The 22,804-nt window shown below is 37.5% G+C and overlaps 3 protein-coding genes across 4 annotated transcripts in view; 2 read left to right on the plus strand and 1 right to left on the minus strand.

Moving 5' to 3' along the window:
• rpap1 (RNA polymerase II associated protein 1) overlaps positions 1–5,610 on the minus strand; it is a 21,417-nt gene extending 15,807 nt beyond the window's left edge. The window contains exons 1-10 of one of the 2 annotated variants that reach the window (XM_084392961.1): positions 5,436–5,610; positions 5,145–5,351; positions 4,807–4,949; positions 4,635–4,727; positions 4,361–4,550; positions 4,120–4,278; positions 1,726–1,938; positions 976–1,091; positions 384–482; positions 109–210 (exon numbers count right to left, since the gene is read on the minus strand). In XM_084392961.1, coding sequence (XP_084249087.1) covers positions 109–210; positions 384–482; positions 976–1,091; positions 1,726–1,938; positions 4,120–4,278; positions 4,361–4,550; positions 4,635–4,727; positions 4,807–4,949; positions 5,145–5,322 — 1,293 coding nt within the window. In that variant the 5' untranslated portion in view covers positions 5,323–5,351; positions 5,436–5,610. The remainder of the gene's footprint in view (positions 1–108; positions 211–383; positions 483–975; positions 1,092–1,725; positions 1,939–4,119; positions 4,279–4,360; positions 4,551–4,634; positions 4,728–4,806; positions 4,950–5,144; positions 5,352–5,435) is intronic. The other variant, XM_084392962.1, reaches the window with a different exon arrangement.
• Positions 5,611–6,502: 892 nt separating this feature from the next.
• LOC311281370 (transmembrane protein 151B) lies at positions 6,503–11,739 on the plus strand (the record flags this gene model as incomplete). The annotated part of the gene is made up of 2 exons (XM_084394215.1): positions 6,503–6,607; positions 10,189–11,739. 2 exons carry the CDS (start codon positions 6,503–6,505, stop codon positions 11,737–11,739), a joined length of 1,656 nt encoding a protein of 551 aa, XP_084250341.1.
• A 2,385-nt stretch (positions 11,740–14,124) lies between these two features.
• Positions 14,125–22,799, plus strand: heatr4 (HEAT repeat containing 4; the record flags this gene model as incomplete). Its single annotated transcript, XM_084394184.1, has 13 exons — positions 14,125–14,321; positions 15,428–15,609; positions 15,747–15,902; positions 16,097–16,240; positions 16,838–17,014; positions 17,138–17,307; positions 19,774–19,878; positions 19,979–20,097; positions 20,176–20,356; positions 20,476–20,545; positions 20,622–20,811; positions 20,897–20,975; positions 22,658–22,799. 13 exons carry the CDS (start codon positions 14,125–14,127, stop codon positions 22,745–22,747), a joined length of 1,860 nt encoding a protein of 619 aa, XP_084250310.1. The 3' UTR covers positions 22,748–22,799.
• Positions 22,800–22,804: the final 5 nt, after the last annotated feature.

A 22,804-nucleotide genomic window follows, 5' to 3' on the forward strand; every position in this document is an offset into this window, starting at 1 on the left:
TACCCTCTTTAATAACAGTGTTTGTGAAATCAAATCTACTGCGATCTAATAGCTTTTCACATTAACTCAATGAACTTTTTGTGTTTTAATTTTTTAATGTTGGTTTACTTTGGTCAGGACATTAGCGAGAGTGCTGACGGCCAGATTGCGCTGTTGGTTGAGCTGACTGCGAGAGAGGAGGAAAAGCTCTTGCAGTGAATATCCAGCCAGCTGGAACACAGGAGAGAGAGAGAAAATTATAGATATTATTACACATTTATGACAGATGCACACGTCTGCATTTGACTAATACAAACATCTTTTAAAAGAAGAACTGGCATCAGTTCTATTTCACTGCCAGTCTAAAAACAATGCAATAGATGAATTTAGATGAAGCAACTCACCTCTGGCTCCTCTCCATGGTGATGCAGGCCCAAATGGGTGGGCAAGTCTTTGGTGGCTGGGATGAGAGTGCCAGCGAAATCAAAACGTGCTTGCATAGCCTGAAAATGTAATAAAGCATTTATACAAACAAGAGCACAAAATACCAGAGAACATTTCATTTATCTCATTAAAGTCGGTATAAAATGAAATTGAACTATTTTCTAAATGCATATAGATTCTGTTGTAAACATTTCATCCATGCATGTTTCAGTTGTTACTTTTTTTTTTCTGACCTTCATCATAGCTGACATTGACTTCTCTCTGGTAATGTAAAACCCATCCCTTTCTTACAAATTACTGCAAGCTCGTATTCAGATCTACTGTCATTCAGTCAACAACCGATGGACAGAACCTCTTTTTTTTTTTTTTGATAATTCTTTTCACTGGGATGTAATCACAATAGAGATCCTTTATGTGCATAGCGCAGATATTCCAGGAATAGTTAAAGTATGTGCCAAAGCTTAATACTAAGGGTTTGGGGTTTTGGAAAAAGTACAACTAATTAACAAGCACAACTAATTAAACCACCTTTGTAGGTTTCATGGTTTGTACCTTTTTGGTGCTGAGCCTACTGGGTGCAGGAAGGTCTCTAGTCCATTCCAGTTTATCTAGCTCCACCTTGTCCATGTGAAGCCATACCTTCTGTGGCTTGATGGGCAGCTCCTCCTCTGCAAAAAATAAAAATAAAAGACCAATATTATGAATGATGAATAATAATAAGCAACAAAAAACTAGACTTTCGGTTATTTAAAAAGCCTATTCACATGTATATTGACAAACGCATACCACATGCTGACGGCAGTGTAATTAGAGAAGAACTGTTCTCTGGACGTTAACCTCTGATGTGCTTCATCCATAAATGTCATTGAGTTCCTCTTATCTCTATTACCTTAAAACAAATTGGTGCTTGCTCTGGCTAACTCTGCTCTAATCAGACTAATTGAAATTGATGCATCTGCCTTAGCATGCTGGGCTCACAGCTTAGCTGGACAGATCTGCAAAGTGTACAGTCCAGAATACGTGTGGCCAGTTTCAAGCCCAGGGTGAATAAAGAACTGGAAACCATCCAGCTGCACTTGTGCTGACAAGATTGAGAAGACCCAGTCCGGTACATTAGCTTTACTTTCTAATGCTGTATGCATGCAGACTAGTCCAAATACCCCATTCAGCCATCTTCATGAGTAGCATTTGTCAAATAAACCACAAATATGTAGGTTTACCTTGTCTTTACAACATTTCGTCACAATGCAAATGGTATATTATGTGATCTGTTGCTGCTAAACGAGCTCTGAAATCACTTACCTGTAATTGGAGGCTGAACTACAAGCTGATTCTCATCTTCCTCATAATCCTCCATGGTATCCCTTTGAGATTCCGGAGCTTTTATTGTGTGGTCTAACTCTGTAGAAGTGCTATTAGGCGGAAAGTCTTCTTTTTGCACAGGCTTGGATGATGACTCAGATCCTGGTGTTCTCTCTGCCTTCCGAGATCTCACAAAGTCCACTAATCTAGGGTCTGACATAATGCAACAATGTGAGGTCTAAAACTCTTAAATAAATTAAAAGAATAAATATTTTTGTGAAAATCCTGATACATTTAGTTTCAGGATTTGAATATAATAGAAAGTAAAAAAAAAACTAAAAAAAATGCATTTATTTTAGATATAATTTTTTATAACATAGTAAATCTCTTTACTGTCAGTTTTGATAAACTGGATGCATGATAAAAGTATAACTTTCTTTCAAAACAAAAAACTTCAAATTACTATAATTGAGAAGACTAGCTTGTTAAGGAACCAAATAATATATATTTTAGGTGTGTAATTGCACCGTGGTTCATCTTAAATCTGACGACGCATCTATAATATGGTTTGTTGAAAATAACAACGCTTAAAGGGATACTCCACTTTTTTCGGAAATAAGCTCATTTTACATCTCCCCCAGAGTTAAACAGTTGAGTTTTACCGTTTTAGAATCCATTCAGCCGAACTCCGGGTCTGACGGTACCACTTTTAGCATAGCTTAGCACAGATCATTGATTCTGATGAGTCCAGTAGCATTTCTTTCAAAATGACCAAAGAGTTTCAATATTTTTCCTATTTAAAACTTGACTCTTCTGTAGTTAAACCGTGTACTAAGATCGACGGAAAATGAAAAGTTGCGATTTTCTAAGCCTATATGGCTAGGAACTACTCTCATTCCGGCGTAATAATCAAGGAACTGTGCGGCTGTACCATGGGTGCAGCAGGCGTAATGATATGACGCAGCGCCTGAAAATAGTCCCCAGCTCGGTAACTTCTTCCAACGTGACCGGGACTAAGTTTGTCTAACCTATTAGACCTATTTTCAGGCGCTGCGTCATATCATTACGCCTGCTGCACTCATGGTACAGCCGCACAGTTCCTTGATTATTACGCCGGAATGAGAGTAGTTCCTAGTCATATAGGCTTAGAAAATCGCAACTTTTCATTTTCCGTCGATCTTAGTACACGGTTTAACTACAGAAGAGTCAAGTTTTAAATAGGAAAAATATTGAAACTCTTTGGTCATTTTGAAAGAAATGCTACTGGACTCATCAGAATCAATGATCTGTGCTAAGCTATGCTAAAAGTGGTACCGTCAGACCCGGAGTTCGGCTGAATGGATTCTAAAACGGTAAAACTCAACTGTTTAACTCTGGGGGAGATGTAAAATGAGCATATTTCCGAAAAAAGTGGAGTATCCCTTTAAAACAGACAGACAGAGTTCGGCTAGTGTATGCATTCTGGCTTCCCAAAACGTTACAACAGCGATGGTCAAAAAACATGGACAAAACAGTCACTCTATGTAAAATTTGTTCAGTACAAGTGCTGTATCCTCTAATATGGCCAGTCATTCACGCCATCATCACCCGAGTATTGATAGCGCACAAGCGCAGGTGAAACCTGAACAGCACTTGTTGCTATCTGTGTTTAAACTAAACTCATTTAAGCCTTGCCAATTTAAACATTCAAGCACAAGAAGACACGAAAGCGAACTTGCACGCGTGCTGTGAGAAGATATGTGTGCACTCATCTGAAGTGCACTTGGGGAAAGGCGCATCTAAGACAGTGTGCAAATATTGAGTCCTCTTTCAACGGAAAAAAATTGTGTCAACATGCCCGTCTTGGCGAGTATCCTAGCAAACATAGTAGGTTACTTAGGTGAACGTAAACAGTCGAGAAAGACAACGCATGTGTTCAGTATTAGTGTATTGGATCCATGCATTATGTCTTAAAGTGACAGCAGCCTAACATTCCTGATGTTTGTGTTTTTAATGTTAATCAGACAACAAAAGACAAGGAAAACACTCACTGCTCTTTAATCTGTAATGTTATTTTACATTTGATTGCTTTATTCAATATCTGTACCTGAAAACTACTGTTAGATAGCAAAATAACCTGAAAAGCACTTTTTATTTTATTTGTATCTTTGCTCTATTGTATTTATTTGTGCTGTTGCTTGCAGTTTGATTATTTGTTCTTATTTTATTTTTTATTTGACAGTAGTCCTTTTTCTTAATATAGCCCATGCCGAACCACATTTCTACACATTTCTTACAAAGAAAAAATTACCATATACAATGCTATATAACAGATTTGAATGGTTGATTCAGTCGAATACAACACTACATTGTACACTTCACTTTGTGTGAAAACTAAGAAGGTATTGAGCTCACCGAGCTGAGCTAGCAGCTTCCTCTGTTCGTCCAGTATCTCACTCTGGGACATCGCCTGCAACCTTGCCTGATTCTCCTCATGGATTTTCATTGTCTCCATGGCACTATTTGCAATCGCAAGTCCTTGACCTGAAAGTAGCAAGGGGCCACCAACACGGTCTATAACAGAACCACAAACATAAATTATGAATGCTTTAGTTAGCTGTGAAAAACTTTCTGGAATGTGACACTGCTCACTCACCCATAACATCTGATTCAGGTCGCTCAGTCTCCATGCTCTCCAATGGTGAGAAGCCCACATGTTTAGATGTAGAAGACTGATCTCTAGTCTCTGAACCATTTAAAGACTGAACATCTTCATTCTTAGACCTCTGTGCTGCAATTTGACGTGCAAAAATACTTTTTCTACCTCTGGGAGCTCTTTCCTGCCCCTATATGCAGTAAAAAAAAAAAAGCAGAAACATCAGACAAGAGAAATGAATTAAGGATTTTGTGCATGTATAATGTTTTCTCACCTCACTTTCCACCACAGATCTACGCAAGACTTTAGGGAAAGCAATGCCTGTGATACACGGGAGCAACACAGGTACTGCACTCGTGTCCCTCTCCTGTTAGGAGGAAGACATAACCAATAAGCATGGCATTATGTTATCATTCAATCAAACAACAGACTGTAATATAACTCACAATGATCCTGGAGAGAACAGCACTGATATGGGTATCATGTCTGTCCAGTCGCTCTTCTGGGCCCTCATCTTCAAAACGCACCCGCTCCTGTTTAAAACGTGACTTCTTTGCAGGGGTCAAGGTGGGAATCTCATCTGGAAGATCTGAAGGTGCAGATACACTAATTTCAGCCCAAAGCTAGTGGTAACACTTTAGAATAATAGTTTATTTTACACAAAACAAAATCAGCCTGATCCTATGAATGCAGGTATAATGAAACTCATCATTAAATCTGTGTATACAAATGTTATGAGATGAGATTCAATAACTGCCAGAAAGCTCATATCTTTCTACCTTACCTTCAATAGTCACAACATCTCTGTGATTTTCCTGCTCATGTGCACCATCAGCGTCTCCTCTGCGTTTATCAGGGCGCTTCACTACAGTGACAGTGGACTGACCGCCCGCCGCCAGAAGCTCTTGCTGCTCCCGGAGCAGATCCGCCTCGCTGTCTGTGGACTTGGGACGCCGCAACATCCCAAACTCCTGAATTAACACAAGGGCGTCTAATGTTTCAGAGAAGAGTGTCAGGACTAATACCGACTCAACGTTTACCCCTTAAATTTGCATATTTTACTTCCCTGACTTACAGTCTTAATGTTTATTGCTTAATGTCCTGCAGCCAGGAAGACCGTTCATGCCACGATCCTCTGTCAGCTTTTTGGATGAATATGTATGTACTTGTACTCTAAACACATGAGGAGTTTACAAACGTGTCTCAGCTTCCGGGTTAAGCGTAACAATTACAAAATAAAAGCCCTTTCTGTTTAAAGAGGTTTTTTTTGTCTTTAAATAAAATATTGCATCGTTATTAAAAAAATATAAAAACATAATTTAACATAAAATAATGAATTTTATTCTATTGTATTTTCATATTATTCTTTTTATTTACATTACTGAAATTTAAGTATGCGTTTCCCTTTCACTATAATTTATATTATATTATATTATTAAAAATACATCATTTAATAAATATATCAGGCACAAAGCTATAAGAGGCTGGTTTTGAGTGATTGGAATTGGCATAATAAAGGATATTAAAAATTCTATTTGAGCAATAATATCTTAAGAGAGAAGCTATTACAGACATTACTATACTGTCTTAAAGTCCATGTCTATATCACTACCTTTCCATTCTGGTCACTTTAGCAATTTATTTATGTAGGCTAGATATGTTCATCATCAGTGAAGTTCATATATTAGCAAGAAATTAACTTTCAATAAAATCATTTCTTCCGTATAAAATGCTTAATATAAAGTAAGTTTGAAATTAGTTACATTAATGTTCGTGTTGAATATATCTTCACAGACCCTATTTGTAACAAACATAGCAATATCGTGCATTTCAGTGAGTTTACACATAAACCAAAGAACCAGTTTCGGTCTCCATCTATGACTCTTGAAGATCAGTTCTCGGTTTTTCTCTCTCTTTCTCTCTCTCTGTGTCCTCCGCAGTCTCCCCGCGGTCTCCGCCCCCCCACCCCCCACCCCCCAGTCTGCCTGATTGGGAACACCCAGAGCGGGATCCCCGGCGTTCCTGGCATCCATCCCAAACACTGCACAGCCGGGCAAAACAACGTCCTAAAGCGTGTTTCATTGAGAAAGGCGGAGTATTGCAGATAACATTATTTGACTGCAATGTTACACCTGCCGCAGGATGTTGTCTCTAGATCTGGAAACTGACACTACTGCGGAGGACACAGCGCCAAGCTCCCCCGATGGTGGCGCGGAGACACCGGCCAGTCTCGATGTGCTGGAAGAGGTATTATGAGATGAGTCTTATGACTGCCATCAGTACTGTTTGTGTCATAGTCATGGAGGAGAGGGATTTCTGCATTATATCCCCGGGTAGACTGTAATTGTCTTATTGTGGTTTGACTTCTTCCAGTAAAAAAGGCTGGTCCACACAGTATGTCTGAGATTGAAAAAAATGTCATCGTAAATTAAACTCACTTATAAAAGAAACTGTGTTTAAAGTGATACCTTTAAAATGTATCTGCTTCCAATTGATGCATAGACGTTATGGTGCACAAGTTATTGATAATCATCCTATAATAAAAGTTCTTTGAAAGAGATCATCGACTGCAGATCAGTAATAAACCCATAGGATGCTATCTGATTTAGGCTGTATGGTTTATACTGGTAGGAGAATGTTTGAGACACTGTGGTAGCCTATATTAAAATCAGTGCTGCTGCTTGATTCCATAATGACAATAATTTTGACAAGACTTCACATTCACCAGGACAAACGTAGACTTAATATTAGGAAGTGCATTTGTATTTTACATCAGGAGTATAGCTCTAAATGCATTATAAATGTCTAAATGTGTTATATTCATTGCACTCAGCCACACTTTATAATTTGTGTATTGATTAACACCTCTGAAATACACTGCTGTAATTATGGAACTGCAGTTAAGGAAAAGATGCCTGTTACTGTAGCTTGAGAATCACCATCACAGAGGGAGTTAGAGCAGTTTTTGAGCAGATTTAATGTTTTTTTTTAAAACCTTTAATATATAGGCTAACACACTAAAAAGTCTGGGACTGATGCTGAGACCAATCTGCATCTCTAGGTGCATATGGTCTTGTGAAGCATTCTGGCATGGCCTGCAAGGTCTGTGAATGTCCATTGGCTTTCATACAAGTCCTGCTTGCTGGGACTCAGAACTGTGATTTGCTTTTTTCCCGGAAAAATTACATTTGAACTTGTATGTTGATTTGACTGGTATTTTCAGGATGGTAATATTTAAACATAAAATAAATATTATTGAATTATTAAATGTGTTGATTATGCTGCATATATTTACATAGTTATACAGTATTTATATATATATATATATTATATATATATATAGGCTATATAATTCTATGTGCAGGATAATTAATATACTTTAATAATTACATTTAATAATATGTTATTTAATAAAACCAAAATGAGATTTCAAGTAGGTTGGTGAAGGAATGTTTGTTGTTTTTTATGTAAATCTTGATGAAATCTAGATGCTTTTTTTTACATTTTTGTTTAGGGATCACCAGATGAGCAGTTGCTTCAAATTAAACTTAATTTATTTAGACCAACTGACAAACAAAATCAGTGCTCCCACATTCGGTATTCCTGAAGTCATTATCAAGGTTTAGCTGTAATCTGCTTTTGCATCTTAAATCATAACCATATTATGTCCAAAGTTTCACTCACTTCGCAGTGAGGATAAGAGCAGTTTTTCTAGAGTATGCTTTTGAATGGCGGACTGTTATCTCTGTGAGAGTATTCTCTTTCATGCTGGATTTCCATTATTGATGTTGCACCTCACTCTTCCCTCTTTAAAAGCCTTTCAACCCTTATAAATATCAGAAGTGGTATTAGCTGCTGAAATGTACATAGACTTACTGGACAACATACATTCTCAACTCATACAAATATTGAGCATAAAATAGTTTTTTTACTCAAAACACAAACTTCTCAGATTTTTGATCAGTTCACTTAACTAAAAGTAAACTATTATGGTATTTTTCATATACTTCATATTCATATTTTTCATCATAATTTGTTTTCAGTATAGCTCACTTGTACCCTTTGAGTGAGATTCAAACTCACAATTAGGAGCAAGGTCCTTTTCCACTTCTGTGCATTACTAAAGAATTGTATCACGTTCAGATTTAGCACACAAAAGCATTGCTGAGCCACTCTCCAGCAGGTTTCAAATTAAACAAATTTTTTTTTTCATTTTGTCTGGCATTGATTGAAGACTCAAGGCAAAGTGGCAATGACATCCACCATGTTTTGTTTTAACTGACCATTGCTTGGATACACAGGGCCCTATGATTTTCATGATGAGGAAAATAAAAATGTAATCACAAAATTGAATTACCTGCAAAAATGGTCAAATGGTTAACTAGTCTAAAGCAAGTGAGAGCTTGTTTTAGGCTTAATAGACATTATCTTGAGACTTTGTGCCAGGATGTACTGTAAGTAATTAAGTCTGAACTGAGGGATTGCTACAAATCCTCAGCCTTGTCAGGCCCCACTTTCTCACATAGATCTATATCCCTCTAGTCATGTTCAGGGTTTACTCTTAGTGCGTTGTCTGCACTTTGTTTGAAATTAAACCATTTTATTTTAAACTTATTTTATTTTTATTAGAAGTGTACATGAAGAGGTTAATGGTATAGGACATTTAAGATGAGCACAAGATGCACTGGAGAGATAAGGCACTGTTATTTTATTATTTATATATTATTATAGTATTTATTAATATTTTGAATAAGGTTTTATTTTTATATTTTCAGTTTTAATTTTAATTTTAGATTAGGTTTTACTAATTTTGTGCTTTTGACATTGTTATTACTTTTTTAAATTATTTATATTTGGCTCAGATTTTATTAAATTATCAGGTTTTAGTTTAAGTAATTTTAGTACTAGAGCTTAAACTTATGTCACTTAGTTGGCATGGCAACATTTCTAATTTTTAAGTTGTAGGGTTTTATATGATAATTAAAATTTTATTACCGAAAATTAGTTTTAAAAGGTACAGTAAGCAATTTCTGAGAAACGCTGTTGAAAGTGGATTGGACCGAGCACCAAAACACACACTTGAAGCCAATCAGCAGTAAAGGGGCGTATACACTCATTAGGGGGGAGGTGCCTGTGTTGCATAGCGGGTTAGGGTGCGTTCGAAATCACATACTCTCTTGAGTAGGCACTTATTGTGAATAAGTAGTCTAATTACTTTCACGACCGCTAAAAAAGTATGTTCTAACATAGTATGAATGTGTGTAATATGAATATAATCTGGATGTACTACATTCGCCATGTTGTCTTTATCATGTGACCTACCAGCGTCAGTTACATTGCTTCACAGCCATTCATAAATCCTCTCCCGTGGCCTCATGGGATAGTAAAGTGTCCATCGAATGCATGCACACTTCAGAATCTCGTCGGAAGAAGTGTCACTTTTTGCCTACTCTTTTATGACTACTATGAATTCGGACATACTGCTTTTGTCACATATTGTTTTTCAACTACTATGTTGGTAGTGGGGAAGTATGCGATATCGGATGCAGCCTTAGTGTATTTGGGGGTGGAGCTATCAAGATAGGAGTGTGATCCTTTCGGTGATTTCAAAAATCAGCAGCGTTTCTCAGAAATCACTTTAGTAGTTAGTTTTAACTATAACACTGATGTAAGGAAATATGATCCTCTCGAACATTATCATTGCCTTTAATAAGTGACACTAAATCTCTGATGGTTTTATTCATTACCTCTTGTTTTCTCATTCACAGCAAGTCCGTGTGCCTTACAATATGCTAATTACTCTTTATCTTTCTTATTATTCCTTGTAGCAATGGCCAATAAAGCAGTCCCTGAGTGCCTCTATGTGCCGTGAGACGCACTGGCGTTGCCTTCTCCTTTCCTTGCTCATGTATAGCTGCCTGGGTGCCGTGGCCTGGTGTCAGCTCACCCAGGTCACCAAGCTGAGCTTCGATTCCTCCAGTACTTCCCTCACAGCCTCAATGAACTCTCTTAGAGGAGGTCGCTCCATGATATACCACGATAGCCCTTGCTCTGACGGTTATGTGTACATCCCCTTGGCCTTCCTGCTCATGCTCTACTCCGTTTACCTTATGGAGTGCTGGCACTGTCGGGCCCGCAGCGAGTTGCAGTGCAAGGCCAATGTTGAGAGCGTGTACGAAAGGGTTCTGCGCATGCGTCAAGCCCGACCGTGCGTCTGGTGGAAAGCCATCAGTTACCATTTTGTACGTAGGAGTCGACAAGTAACGCGTTACAGGAATGGAGATGCCTACACGACCACGCAGGTTTTTCATGAGCGTGTTAACACGCACGTGGCGGAGGGCGAATTCGACTACAGCCGCTGCGGAATGAGAGATGTCTCACGAAATTTGCGCGGACTGGAGGGTCACGCAGCGACGAGATTGCATTTCTCCAAGTGCTTCAGCTTCGCAGGAGCGGGTCCTGAAAATTCATACCTCAACCAGCGAGCCAGGTTCTTCTCAGAAATCGAGGGTTTGGACGACTACATGGAAGCCCGCGAAGGCATGCTTCTGAAGAACGTGGACTTTAAAGAGCACCTCATCGCTTATGTGGATCCCGACCAACTGCCTTGGTACACCTCGCGGGTCACCTTCTGGATAGCGGCTCTCCTCATGCTCTCCTGGCCACTGCGAGTGCTGATCGAGTACCGGACGGCGTTTGTACACTACCAAGTCGAGAAACACTTCGGACTAGAGTATAGCAACAACAGCCCGTCTCCAGAGGCTGATGCCACCGTGATGAACACTCGCTATGGCCTTCCAAGAGTAGAAACGGTGGATAGTACGGAGCTGGAATGGCACATTCGTTCAAACCGCCAGCTTATACCCAGCTATTCGGAAGCCATGCTGATGAACCTGGGCGTTTCTGGGTCAAACCACAGAGACAGCATTTCCTCCAACCGCTTGCTGTTGGACAGCTGCTCAACGCAGAGCTACGGGACGTTGGTGCAGAACTGTGAGCACTGTTGCCAAGAAGGCAGCGACCAAAGACGGCCAACGATCAGCTCTAGCTGTTCCTCCATCTTTTCTCGCCACACCTTCCACTCCCGTTTATCCCTGGACACCTCGCACTTCTCGTTGTGCCGCATGTATGGCTCCAGGCGCACTATGGGACTGTGGAGAAGCCGTAGTAGTACACTTACAGAGCGCTGCTGCCCTGATGAGCAGTGCTGCAGGTCTTACACCAGTCAGCTTGCCCTTAATGACAGCCCGCCGAATTACCAAGACGCTCGCTTCTTCCCAGTCCTCATAGTACATCGGCCTGAGGGCTGTGGGGACTCCTCAGAGGTGAGGAGTTATTATGTTCGTAGAGACTCCTGTTGTGTGGAGACGTCGGTTTAAAGTGTCTTGAACTTGTCAAGCTGACTATTTCAGTGAAAAGGTTCGTTAAACATCATTATTTGCACTACACAGAAAGTGGGCTTGATGGCTATTTCATTCAGAGGAATTGCTTGACGTCGAACTGATGAAGTGTATTCTCATGAAATGTATCTTGCTCTAAAAGCTAAAACATGCTAAATTATAAATGTGGCATATTCAGTGCAGCATTGAAGACTGTTTTGTTTACATTTTGGTTTTAATTAAAGGGCTGGATTGGAATTATCAACCATTAATTGACACTATTTATTAACGGTTGGCTGACAAATGTCAGCTTAAAATCAATTTAAAATAAAATCTGTTATATTTATATATATTTACTTTTTTTTATTAATAATAAAAATATGTTTTGATGTTTTAGCATTAATCCATGTATAATTTCTAATTTATCAAAGCTTGAGAAAAAGATAAGCATCGCTATAGGATTATTAAAGAAGACTACAAATTTATTTGTTAAATAAAAGAAATTGGAATATTCCTAAATCTTTAAATAAAGATAGATTTTAATACATGCTTCAAAAGGAAAGAAATTAGACTGGTTGTAACCCTTACTGATATCTTTTTGGGTATTTTCTATTTCTTTGATCATTATTAGTTGATTTTGTTAATGCTGATCCATTGAATGAATATGTTGGCATCAAAGAATTTTCTGCGATGTCCGGTTTATATAAGCTAAGGTTGCATGGCAATTTGCTCACATTGTTTCAAAGAAGCAGGTGATCTATTATGTATGCTGCTTGTTGGAAACTGTCCCTCTAAAAAGGTTCCCAGAAACAGCAATATGGTCCTTCACACCTTGGTATATCAAAGTGTATGTCTCTGTGACAGAAGACATCACATTCAAAATACATCGGCTCATAAAATGAGCTTAATGAGTCTAATCTAGCAATTTCCCTTTAAAGTGAATGTTATGGCCTGACCTGTATGTATGAAGTATGGTTGTGAGAAAGACAAGAAATGCTGTTGAAATGGCAGTGACTGTTAAAAAAAATAGTGCAGAATAAAATTGCGCCAGTGCTAAAACATGCTACAGAATGTCTCCTGGAATGTCTTTTATTCATTGATTTGTTCATTCTTTTCATATGAAGATGTGGTCACGATTGCTTTTGTTTCCTCTGTTGCGTAGTCAGCATTGTCTCCATGTTGTGTGAACTGAAGCTATTGTGATGGAATCCTCCGCCTGTCAGGATTCATCCTATATTCAGCCCAGATGCTGCATGTAATTATATGGTCTGGTCTTGGCCCATAACTCACTTGCCAAAGTCAAAACAGCTGTACACAGTAACAGGCCAAACTCACTCACTTTTCTTGTATGCCCAGAGAGCTATAGCCTAACTGAACTGTGCTAGAATCACTCACAACAAATCTTGTAAAAGAGATGAATTAACCTAATTAAAACCTTAATTAAATTAGGAGGGGGGAGGGTAATTTGTTGGGGTATTAATATTATTATTTATAATGTCGAAAACGTAAAATGTTTCTTGTCTCATCACATTCAGATATGATTATGAATCATATTTTCAATTCACATTTCAATGGATAGCCTATGACTGTCAGTCTTACTGTCAAACGGTTATTAGATATTACATGTTTAAGCAACCTATATCTTACCATGCTCTCTTCCTCTGTTAAAACATTGAAATTCGCACTCGTCTTCTGTAACAGACCCGCCTTTTGATTGGCCATCTTGGAACGGTCAACGTGTCATCAACCGCCAAGATTTAAATTCCCAAAGAATTGGGATAACGTTTTACAGGTAAGAATGTGTTGGTTTTACTTTTATATGAATTAACTCATTATTACTTTGGTACTTTTTTTAAAAACTGTTTTTACTTTTACTTTTACTTCTACTATAGTAACTTTTAATGTCCTGTTAGTTTACACCTTTGTCTTGTTGTATTGTGTTAGCCAAGTCATCTGCTGAAGTCTAGATATTCATACATGCGACTCTTGAATTTTCACGGACCGGTTGTGACTGTTCCAATATGGCGGACGGCTTACATATAACGGCCCATAGAAACACCTGCTAATGAGGCATCTATTTATGTCTGATCCCTAGGTAGTTTAGTTAATCTCAAGGAGCCATGGCAGCCGCTCTTCAGCAAAACAAGCGCGTCTCGTTGCTATGCCAACTTTTGAGCGCTGCGAGAGCTGGTATCTTTACCTTTGTCAGCGACCTGCTTTTCTTTTTTTTATTAAAAAAGTATTTTATCCTCCTTGTTAGTCAAAACATCTGATATAAACTGCTCTGAAAAATAAATGTTATGAAATTTCCAGTGTGAACTCTGTGCTGTGATTGCTGTGGAGACGTGATTTGTGAAGTGTGGCGGTAGGTGTCTTTACATAGTAATGCCGCGTTCCAGGCAACCTGTAACCCGTGTTTTCCCAACCCGTTACTGGGAGTACATCGATCTAGTACGAGTTCACGGGTGGGAAGTCACGGGTTTGACTGCAGTTCCAGTGCACTTTCACGGGTATAAGGTTGGAAAAACACGGGTTACAGGTTGCCTGGAACGCTACAAGGTCGTGAGTCGTGGTTTGAAGTCGTGATTTACGAGCTCAAAAACCTGCCTGGAACGCAGCATAACCATTGTGGCTATGTTTTTTATGTTGATTATTTTATGTCTTTATTCATTGGGTTGATTATATGAAGTGTTTTACAGCGGGCTCCAGATTTCTTTTAATAGCTAAAAGGGCTATTTTATATCAACCCAGCAGGCTTTAGAATCAAATAATCAATTTCTATTTGATCATTGTTTCCTTTTTTTAGACAATGTCCCATAAGGCCTCACAGACAACCATGAATTTACAGCACGCAAACTGGAGACCTGAGCACCATAGCAAGCGCAGAGAGGAGTGTCTTTACAAACAGTATCTGAATAACGCAAGCCAGGGCCTTTCTTTCTCCGATGAAGTTATTTATGAGATGGGAGCCATTTCATACCGAAAACTAGATTTTAGCTGGCTTTTCAATGCCACAGGCCCCTTAGCACCATGCACCACATTAAAGAAAAAAACGAAGCATGGAAACAAAAAAAGAAACTGTAACATTAATACTTTAACCCAAGAAGAAGGCAGAATTTCATTACGGGCTCCAGCACAAAAAAAGACTAGTAATCTGTTGCAGCCGAGGAAACAACACAGGTAACACTGTCACAGAATCTTCTGCTCTCATCAAAATGTTTTTCTAATTGGATGTCCACCCAAAAATGAAAATTCTGTCATCATTTAGTCACCCTCATGTGTTCCAAACTTGCATGACATGCTGTTTTTGTGGAACGAAAAAGAAGATATTTTGAAGAATGTAAATGATGTAACCCAACAGCTTCTGTTATATTGTGTTTTTTGTCCATACAATGTAAGTCAATGAAAACTAAAACTGTTTGGTTACCAACATTCTTCAAAATATCTTTCTTTCTTTTGTGTGTGTGTGTGTGTGTGTGTGTGTGTGTGTGTGTGTGTGTGTGTGTATGTGTTCCACAGAAGAAAGAAATGCATACAGGTTTGGAATGAAATGAGGGTGAGTAAATGTTGACAGAATTTTCATTTGGGGATGGACTATCCCTTTAATTCATGCACTTAGACCCAACACACTTGTATTTCACATTGTTGTTGTTGTTGTTGGTTTGTGGTGTCTGTCCTTATTTAACAGGATACCAGGTTATGGGCTCTCTCCAGTAAGCATCAGTGTGCAGAACCACTTAAATAAGACAGCAACCACTGTGACCATCAAACACATTGAGCTCCCACAGGCCCCTGGTCTGCAGGATATCCTGAATCCATGTGCCGGCAGCCACGTCACAGAGAATGTCTTTACACAGGAGATATTCTCAGGTAGACTTACTTATATATTGAGTGTGATTGTTTACTTGCAGTTAAAGTGCACTATTAATGTTAAAAATGTCATTGTGACAGCTAAAAGGTTTATATATGTGGTTCTAAATATTAGGTTAATGTATTACATTTGGCAGGCAGAGCTGTAAATGCAGAACAGCGATGGGTGGATCATTCCACCAGAATTGACTATGCCCTCAAGCCTCCTGACTTCAGCGGGCAGGATCCTGAGATGCCCAAACTTTCCACTCTTCGCTATGCAGTTGACAAGTGGAGGATTGCCTGCAACGTCAGTATGTTTCTCTTATTACATTTATTAAGTAATACACTTAGATTTGTTAGCCGTGAAGTACACAGCTATATAAATATAAATACAGTGTGTGTTGTATGAAGGAAAGCACCTTGAATATCTGTGTATATTTGATTGTTTTTGCATCAATTGCTGTCATGGAAAAACCTTTTGGAAAATTATTATTGTTTCATCTAGAGTTGCCCTTGCAGAGTGTGAACATCGAGGGCCTAAAAAGGGCTCTTAGTGACCCTAATTACACAGTGCGGCTGGAGGCCATCATAACCTGTGCATCAAGAGCAGTTAATGGACCACAAGAAGAGCTTCACCCTGGCAAAGCAGGTTAATCTGTCAGCTCAAAATACATCTTTCAATTCATATAAAAAAAATAGAAAAAATTGGGCTCAATAAGACAAAAAATAGATTTTTTTAAAGAAATGTATACATTTAATTTTTATCAAAAGTGGCAGTAAAATGTTTTACATTGTTAAAAAAATCTGTCAAATACTTTAAATGCTGTTCTTTTGAACTTTCTATTCACCAAAAGTTTCCACAAAAATATTCAACTGTTTTCAACATTGATAAAAGTAAGAGCATATCAGAAAGGATCATGTGACACTGAATAATGGAGTAATGGCTACTGATAATTTAGCTTTGCCATGAGCACAGGAATAAATTGCATTTTAAAATATATTAAAGTAGAAAACAGTTGTTTTAAATAGTAAAATATCTTACTGGATTTAGGCCTACTGGATTATTAAACAAATAAATGCAGCTTAAGAGCATGAGAAAATTCTTTCAAAAACATTTAAAAATCTTACCGACCTCAAACTTTTGAATGGTGTTGTAATATATTATAATATAATATAAACCCTTTTAAGAAAATAAATAAATAAATGTTTTTTTCCGAAAAGTGAAATCTAATTTCTTTTTGCTCAGCTCAACATAGTAAGGAATGGAAGTTGAAGGCGGTACCGCAGGAGTTGCAGGCTCTCATGGTCTCAGCCCTTGAGGATCCAGTGAAGAGAGTTCAGATGGCTGCTGCAGTGTGCCAGTATGCCATGAGGACACCTAACACACACGCCAGAGACATACTACGAAGCACGATAAAACAAGGTGCATAGACGAAAGGAGACCAGTGCTTGAAACCTAAAAATGTCAATTGAAATAAACTCTAAGTAAAGCAATCTATCCTACTCGGATGTTGACTCAAAATGACCATCATATGTTATGACTCAGACCCCTCTGGCACAGGCGCAGACAGCTGGGTGGCGGCGCAGTGCTTGGCGATCGACGGTGATGCAAGTCAAGCTGTCATACAGAGACTCCTGTCACAGCACTTCCTCAGAGATGCTCTTTCAGATCAGGAGCAGTCGATGACGTTACTCTCCGATATCAGCAGCAAGACTGTGAGTCACTCTCTCATTGGTTTTTGCATAATATCATTTATGCATGCACTAGACTATGTCAAGTCAAGTCAAGTCAAGTATACTGTATTTGTATAGCGCTTTTCACAATACAGATTGTATCAAAGCAGCTTCACAGTATTAAATTAAAATAATACAACAAGGTTTGTTTCTAGTGGAATTTATTGATTGATAAAATTAAATATCCCCGAAATATCCCCAACTGAGCAAGCCAAAGGCAACAGTAAACTTAAACTTAAACAGTAAATGTAAACTTTTATCTTGTTCACATTTTGTATAAACGTAAGTTTAAAAGTTTGGGGTTGATCTTTATGTTTTTAATAGAAGTCTCTTATGCTGCATTTAATATTGTGAAATATTATTACAATTTAAAATAACTGTATATACTGTATATATAACAATTTATACAGTACTGTGCAAAAGTCTTAGGCATGTTATTATCCTCCCCCCTTAAAATTGGTTTTAAGTCAGTTATTTATACCTTTTGCTGTAGTATGTCAGTAGGAAATATCAGTTTACATTTCCAAACATTGGGTCTCATTCATGAAACACGAGCAGAACGAATTTTTGTGTAAATCGTGTGTAAAGTGGTTCTGGCGTAAATTTTCGGATTCATTAAAATGTTCGTATTTTCCAAATGTTAGTTGGTACGAAAGAAATCTACACCTGCTCCCAGCCACGCGTAAATAGTGCGTTTAACATCCGAACGTTTTGCTCATTAACAAGGCTGCATTTTAATTCACCTTAATCGGGTACATATTTACACAGCATTTTGAAAAAAATATTATATGTAGTAATTACATACGGTTTTTCTTTTTACTTTTATTACGAGAGCCAGTAATAGCATCTGCAAACGGAACACAAGTCCGCAAGTCTTTTTTTTTATTTGTTTTTTTTTATTTTTTTATATTCAAGCTGTTTAATCTTTTTTTTTTTTTTTTTTTACAAGTCCGCAAGTCACAAGTGTTGCAGTCAAGCTTCATGTCGAACCATTTTCTTTTCACTTCTGGGACTGTTCGATTAACAGATGAAACTCCATTAACTGCATCTGTAATATGCTGCCAAGCATTTTTACCTAAAGCATTTAGGTAAAAGCATTATTACCTAAAAAATCCTTTTTTTTTATGTACGCTTGAAAATAAAATGTGGTGTTTTGAATGAACTTCTGATAATAAAACTTCAATTTCTGCATCTGAGAAATTTCTCTTCTTCATACGCTTTTGAGAAGACATGTGGAAATCCTTCGTTTGGTGTCATAATATGATGCCCATATATAGTTGTCAGTCGGTTTTAATGGGCGGGATTTATGGTAATTGAGAGAATGAGCGTGCACGCGCGTCCCATTTACGACTGATTGGAATTCATTAACACATTTCACTATCAAATCTGACGTTTACGAGGTATTTGTGAATCAGGAGAAGAATTTTCGGGAATGTCTCTTTACGCGCAAATCACTCACATATTTACTCGTATATTTACGAATGTTTCATGACTGAGACCCATTCTTTTTGCCATTAATTGTAATAATCCAGTGAGATTTGTGTATGCACAAGGAGTCATCGTCTGTGATTACATGAAGAAACAGAAAAAACTGAGACAGACTAAATCCAGAAGAACTACGGGAACGTCTCCAAGATGCTTGAAGAAACCTTCCTGCAAAGCTACAGTACTGTGAAAAGTACTGGCACTTCTGTTAAAATGCTGTAAAGTGAGAATGCCATCGAAAATAAAATCATAAATTCAATTTATTTATGATTTAACTTCTATTAACTAATTCAAATCAATATATGGTGTAACGACCCTTTGCGTTTAAAACGGCTTTTGTCCAGGTACACTTGCGCATAGTTTTTCAGGTAGCTTTGCAGGAAGGTTTCTTCAAGCATCTTGGAGACGTTCCCGCAGTTCTTCTGGATTTAGTCTGTCTCAGTTTTTTCTGTTTCTTCATGTAATCACAGACGATGACTCCTTGTGCATACACAAATCTCACTGGATTATTACAATTAATGGCAAAAAGAATGTTTGAAAATGTAAACTGATATTTCCTACTGACACACTACAGCAAAAGATATAAATAACTGACTTAAAACCTTTTTTTGCAGGGGGGGGTATTAACATGCCTAAGACTTTTGCACAGTACTGTATATATATACATATATTGGTATTCATTTGGTGATTTGGTGCTCAAGAAACATTTCTTATTATCAATGCTGAATACAGCTGCTTAATATTTTCATGGAAACGATGATACATTTTTTTTTTTTCAGGATTCTTTGATAAATAGAAAGTTCAAAAGAACAGCATTTGATTGAAACAGAAATCTTTTGTAACATCATAAATGTCTTTACTGTCACTTTTGATCAATTTAATGCATCCTTGCTCAATAAATATTTCTTTCTTTCAAACTAATATTTCTGAGCCCCTATATTTTGCATGGTATTTCCCATCCAGACACTAGTGCGCTCTCTTCTAGCAGAAGAGTTAAACAGCGCTAACTGGAGAACACGAGTTCAGGCCTGTACTAGCATTGCACAGCTCAGAAGTCAAATCAACAAGGTATCATAATGTAATTCTTTTGGACATTTCTCAGACACCTATATCTACATATCTAATATCTCTATGATTGCTGAACATACTAGAAATGCTTTTCATGCAGGATCTTTGCAACAAACTGATACACATGATGTGGAACGACTGGAGCTGTGCTGTTCGTCGTGCTGCAGCTCTGGCTCTAAGTAAACTGAACATGGCCAGAGAGATGCACAGTGAGCTGAGGTTACTATCTCTACCCAACAGACACATCAGAGCATTTATATTCAGTTCACTCTTAATAGACAAACAATTTCTCCACAGCGCGAAGCTGCAGGAGGGTCCAACCGCTTGGCGTCTGGAAGCGCTGATCTTAATTGGTCAACTCAGAATAATGACACCCAAGCTACTGCCCACTTTCCTGCGGTGCTTTAATGATGACTATGTGACTGTGCGCAAACAAGCTTGCTTGACTGCAGCCTCTCTAATGATGGAAGACCAGTCGGTGAGGAAATGAAGCAGCTGTGCAAACGCACAATAGATCTATGATAGCATGTGGACAATAAATTGTGTGAAAAAGAGATTGAGGGTTCACTCGAATGACCGCGTAAAACATGTTCACAGGCCGTTGATCAGCTAATTAACCTGATGCAGAATGAGCCAATATGGGAGGTGAAAGTGGAGGCAATTAATGGTGAGCTTGAAAATGAATTCAGCCATTCTATGTTACTATTTTTATGAGTACACTAAATATTATTATATAAATGAAGCTTTAAAGAAAATAGGTTGGATGAACCCAGCTTTCCAGGAGCTGCTGATGTGGGCTGTACACCATGAGGAAGAGCCCAGTGTGCGCACTGCTGCTTGTGAGGCCCTGAGCGCTTTAGACGCAAAGGGCCCCGAGTTACAGCAGTTCCTACAAGAGCGTTATCCACTGGAACCCGACGCTGAGGTGCAGAGGTGTGTGCTTATAGGCCACTGACATTATTGTAAAGATTGTAAAAATAGTTTTCTGAATGTTACTTTAATCGTTTTTCTCACTAAGGCACATTAAAGGTCTCCTGGAAAAGCATGGGTACAGCCTGCAGAGAGATGAAAGCAAGATACATGAGATAAAGCTCCAGGTTAGTACACTTCACTATTTTATGTCACCATGGCTTCAGACACAGAGCTACGGGTTTATTCAATGCATTTCGTTCTAGAACAGCAAATCGTTCTCAACTTTTTTTTACTCTAAGGCCCCCCATTGTCCCACACAAAATTAGTTTTCAAACTCTTTTCAACAGAAGAGGGGATTTTTTTATTTTAAATTAAATATTTAGCATTTTGTAATTGCAGGAGTTAAAATAAAAAACACGTTTTGATGGGAAAATAAGAAATATTTCCATTTAATATATAATATGAATATTAAGAAATATACATCTTGATTTAGTTTTTTAGCATTTTAATTTATTATTTTAATATATCCATATGCATTCGGGTCCGTTTTGACCTAGATGAGGTACATAAATAAAATAAATAAAACAAGTTTTTTTGTAGAAAAATTACATTTTGGATATGTTAAGTCAAATACACATCATTTATATATATATATATATATATTAAAAATAAAAATGTAAGAGATTTAGAGTAAACTTAATTGTTACACCTTTTGCATTCGGGTCATGAAATTGTGATTTTTTTTTTACATCTATTAATTAAGTTTGCCTCAAATTATATCTGTAAAATACGGGTTAAATACATTCATACTCTCCTAACACTCACACCATTTTTTCCTTCCCACTGGGACAGCGTTTTGTTTATAAACATGCTTGCGCATTGAAATTGAAATAAAAAATGTATTTATGTCTGTTTGTAGATCAACTCCCGGTTTTACAGACAATGCTTAAGCCTAGTCCCAGACTAAAATGCATGTTTGAGCTGTTTTAACTGAAAGTAGCTTGCCCTGACATATCTTAAAATATGTAAGTCATTGTAAAAAAATGTTGTAAGGCACATTTATAAAAGCTACTTAAATGCCCTAATTGAACTAAGGCTTAATGCTGGTTTAATCTAAGATCTGTCTGTGAAACCAGGCCCAAAAGTTCAGACAAAATAGTCGAAATTTGAAAAAATAGTCTAAAATCGACATTTCACTCTGCTGCCACCTATTGATGAACCATTGCAGCATTAAAATGAGATTCAGGCTGTTTATCATCTGAAAGTAAAAGTTTATGCAAGTAAAATGAATATATTTAGTTTGAAAATAATTTCAGAGTAATGCTGATGTTGTTTTGTTAGAAAAATAATGTTTTGTTTTCATAAATTAAGACTCAAAAAGATTCAAAAGAACTTAATTAAATCCATTTATACGGGTCATTTTCATATTATATGTTGTTTAAATTTCATATAATGATATATTAAAAATAAAATTTCACATAAATATTGATAGAAAATATATTTTTTTTCTTGCATCATAATGGTTTTTGCTGTAGTTCTTTGTAACATTTTCATTTTTTTATTAATAAAAAGGGGGTAAATGAAGTAATAGCATGGTAAAAACATGCTAACATTCAAAACTTAACAAAATGTGTGCATTCACTCAATGGCAAGTTACTGATCAGATACAATATGGTTTTAGTTGAAAAATATTGTTATGACTGCATTATAAAGGGTCCAAACGGACCTGGGAATGTAACAGTTTTTAAATGCAAGTCATAAAATATTCGCCCCCATTGTAAGTTTGCTGGTTGAGAATCACTGCTCTGGAAATAGATATCTCAGCATCACACTAATTGCCAGTTGCACTTTTTCTGTTTTTCTATAGATGGAGCTGTTGTGTACAAAACTCATTACACAGAAAGAACTCTTAATAGAAGAGATGGGAAAGCAGCAACAGCAGAAATTATTGTGCTGAATTTATGGTTTCATTTGTCCTACCATATAAAATATTAAAATGCCTGAACACTAAATC

Source organism: Rutilus rutilus (genome assembly GCF_951802725.1).
Source record: "Rutilus rutilus genome assembly, chromosome: 21".
In the NCBI taxonomy this organism is placed as follows: domain Eukaryota; kingdom Metazoa; phylum Chordata; class Actinopteri; order Cypriniformes; family Leuciscidae; genus Rutilus; species Rutilus rutilus.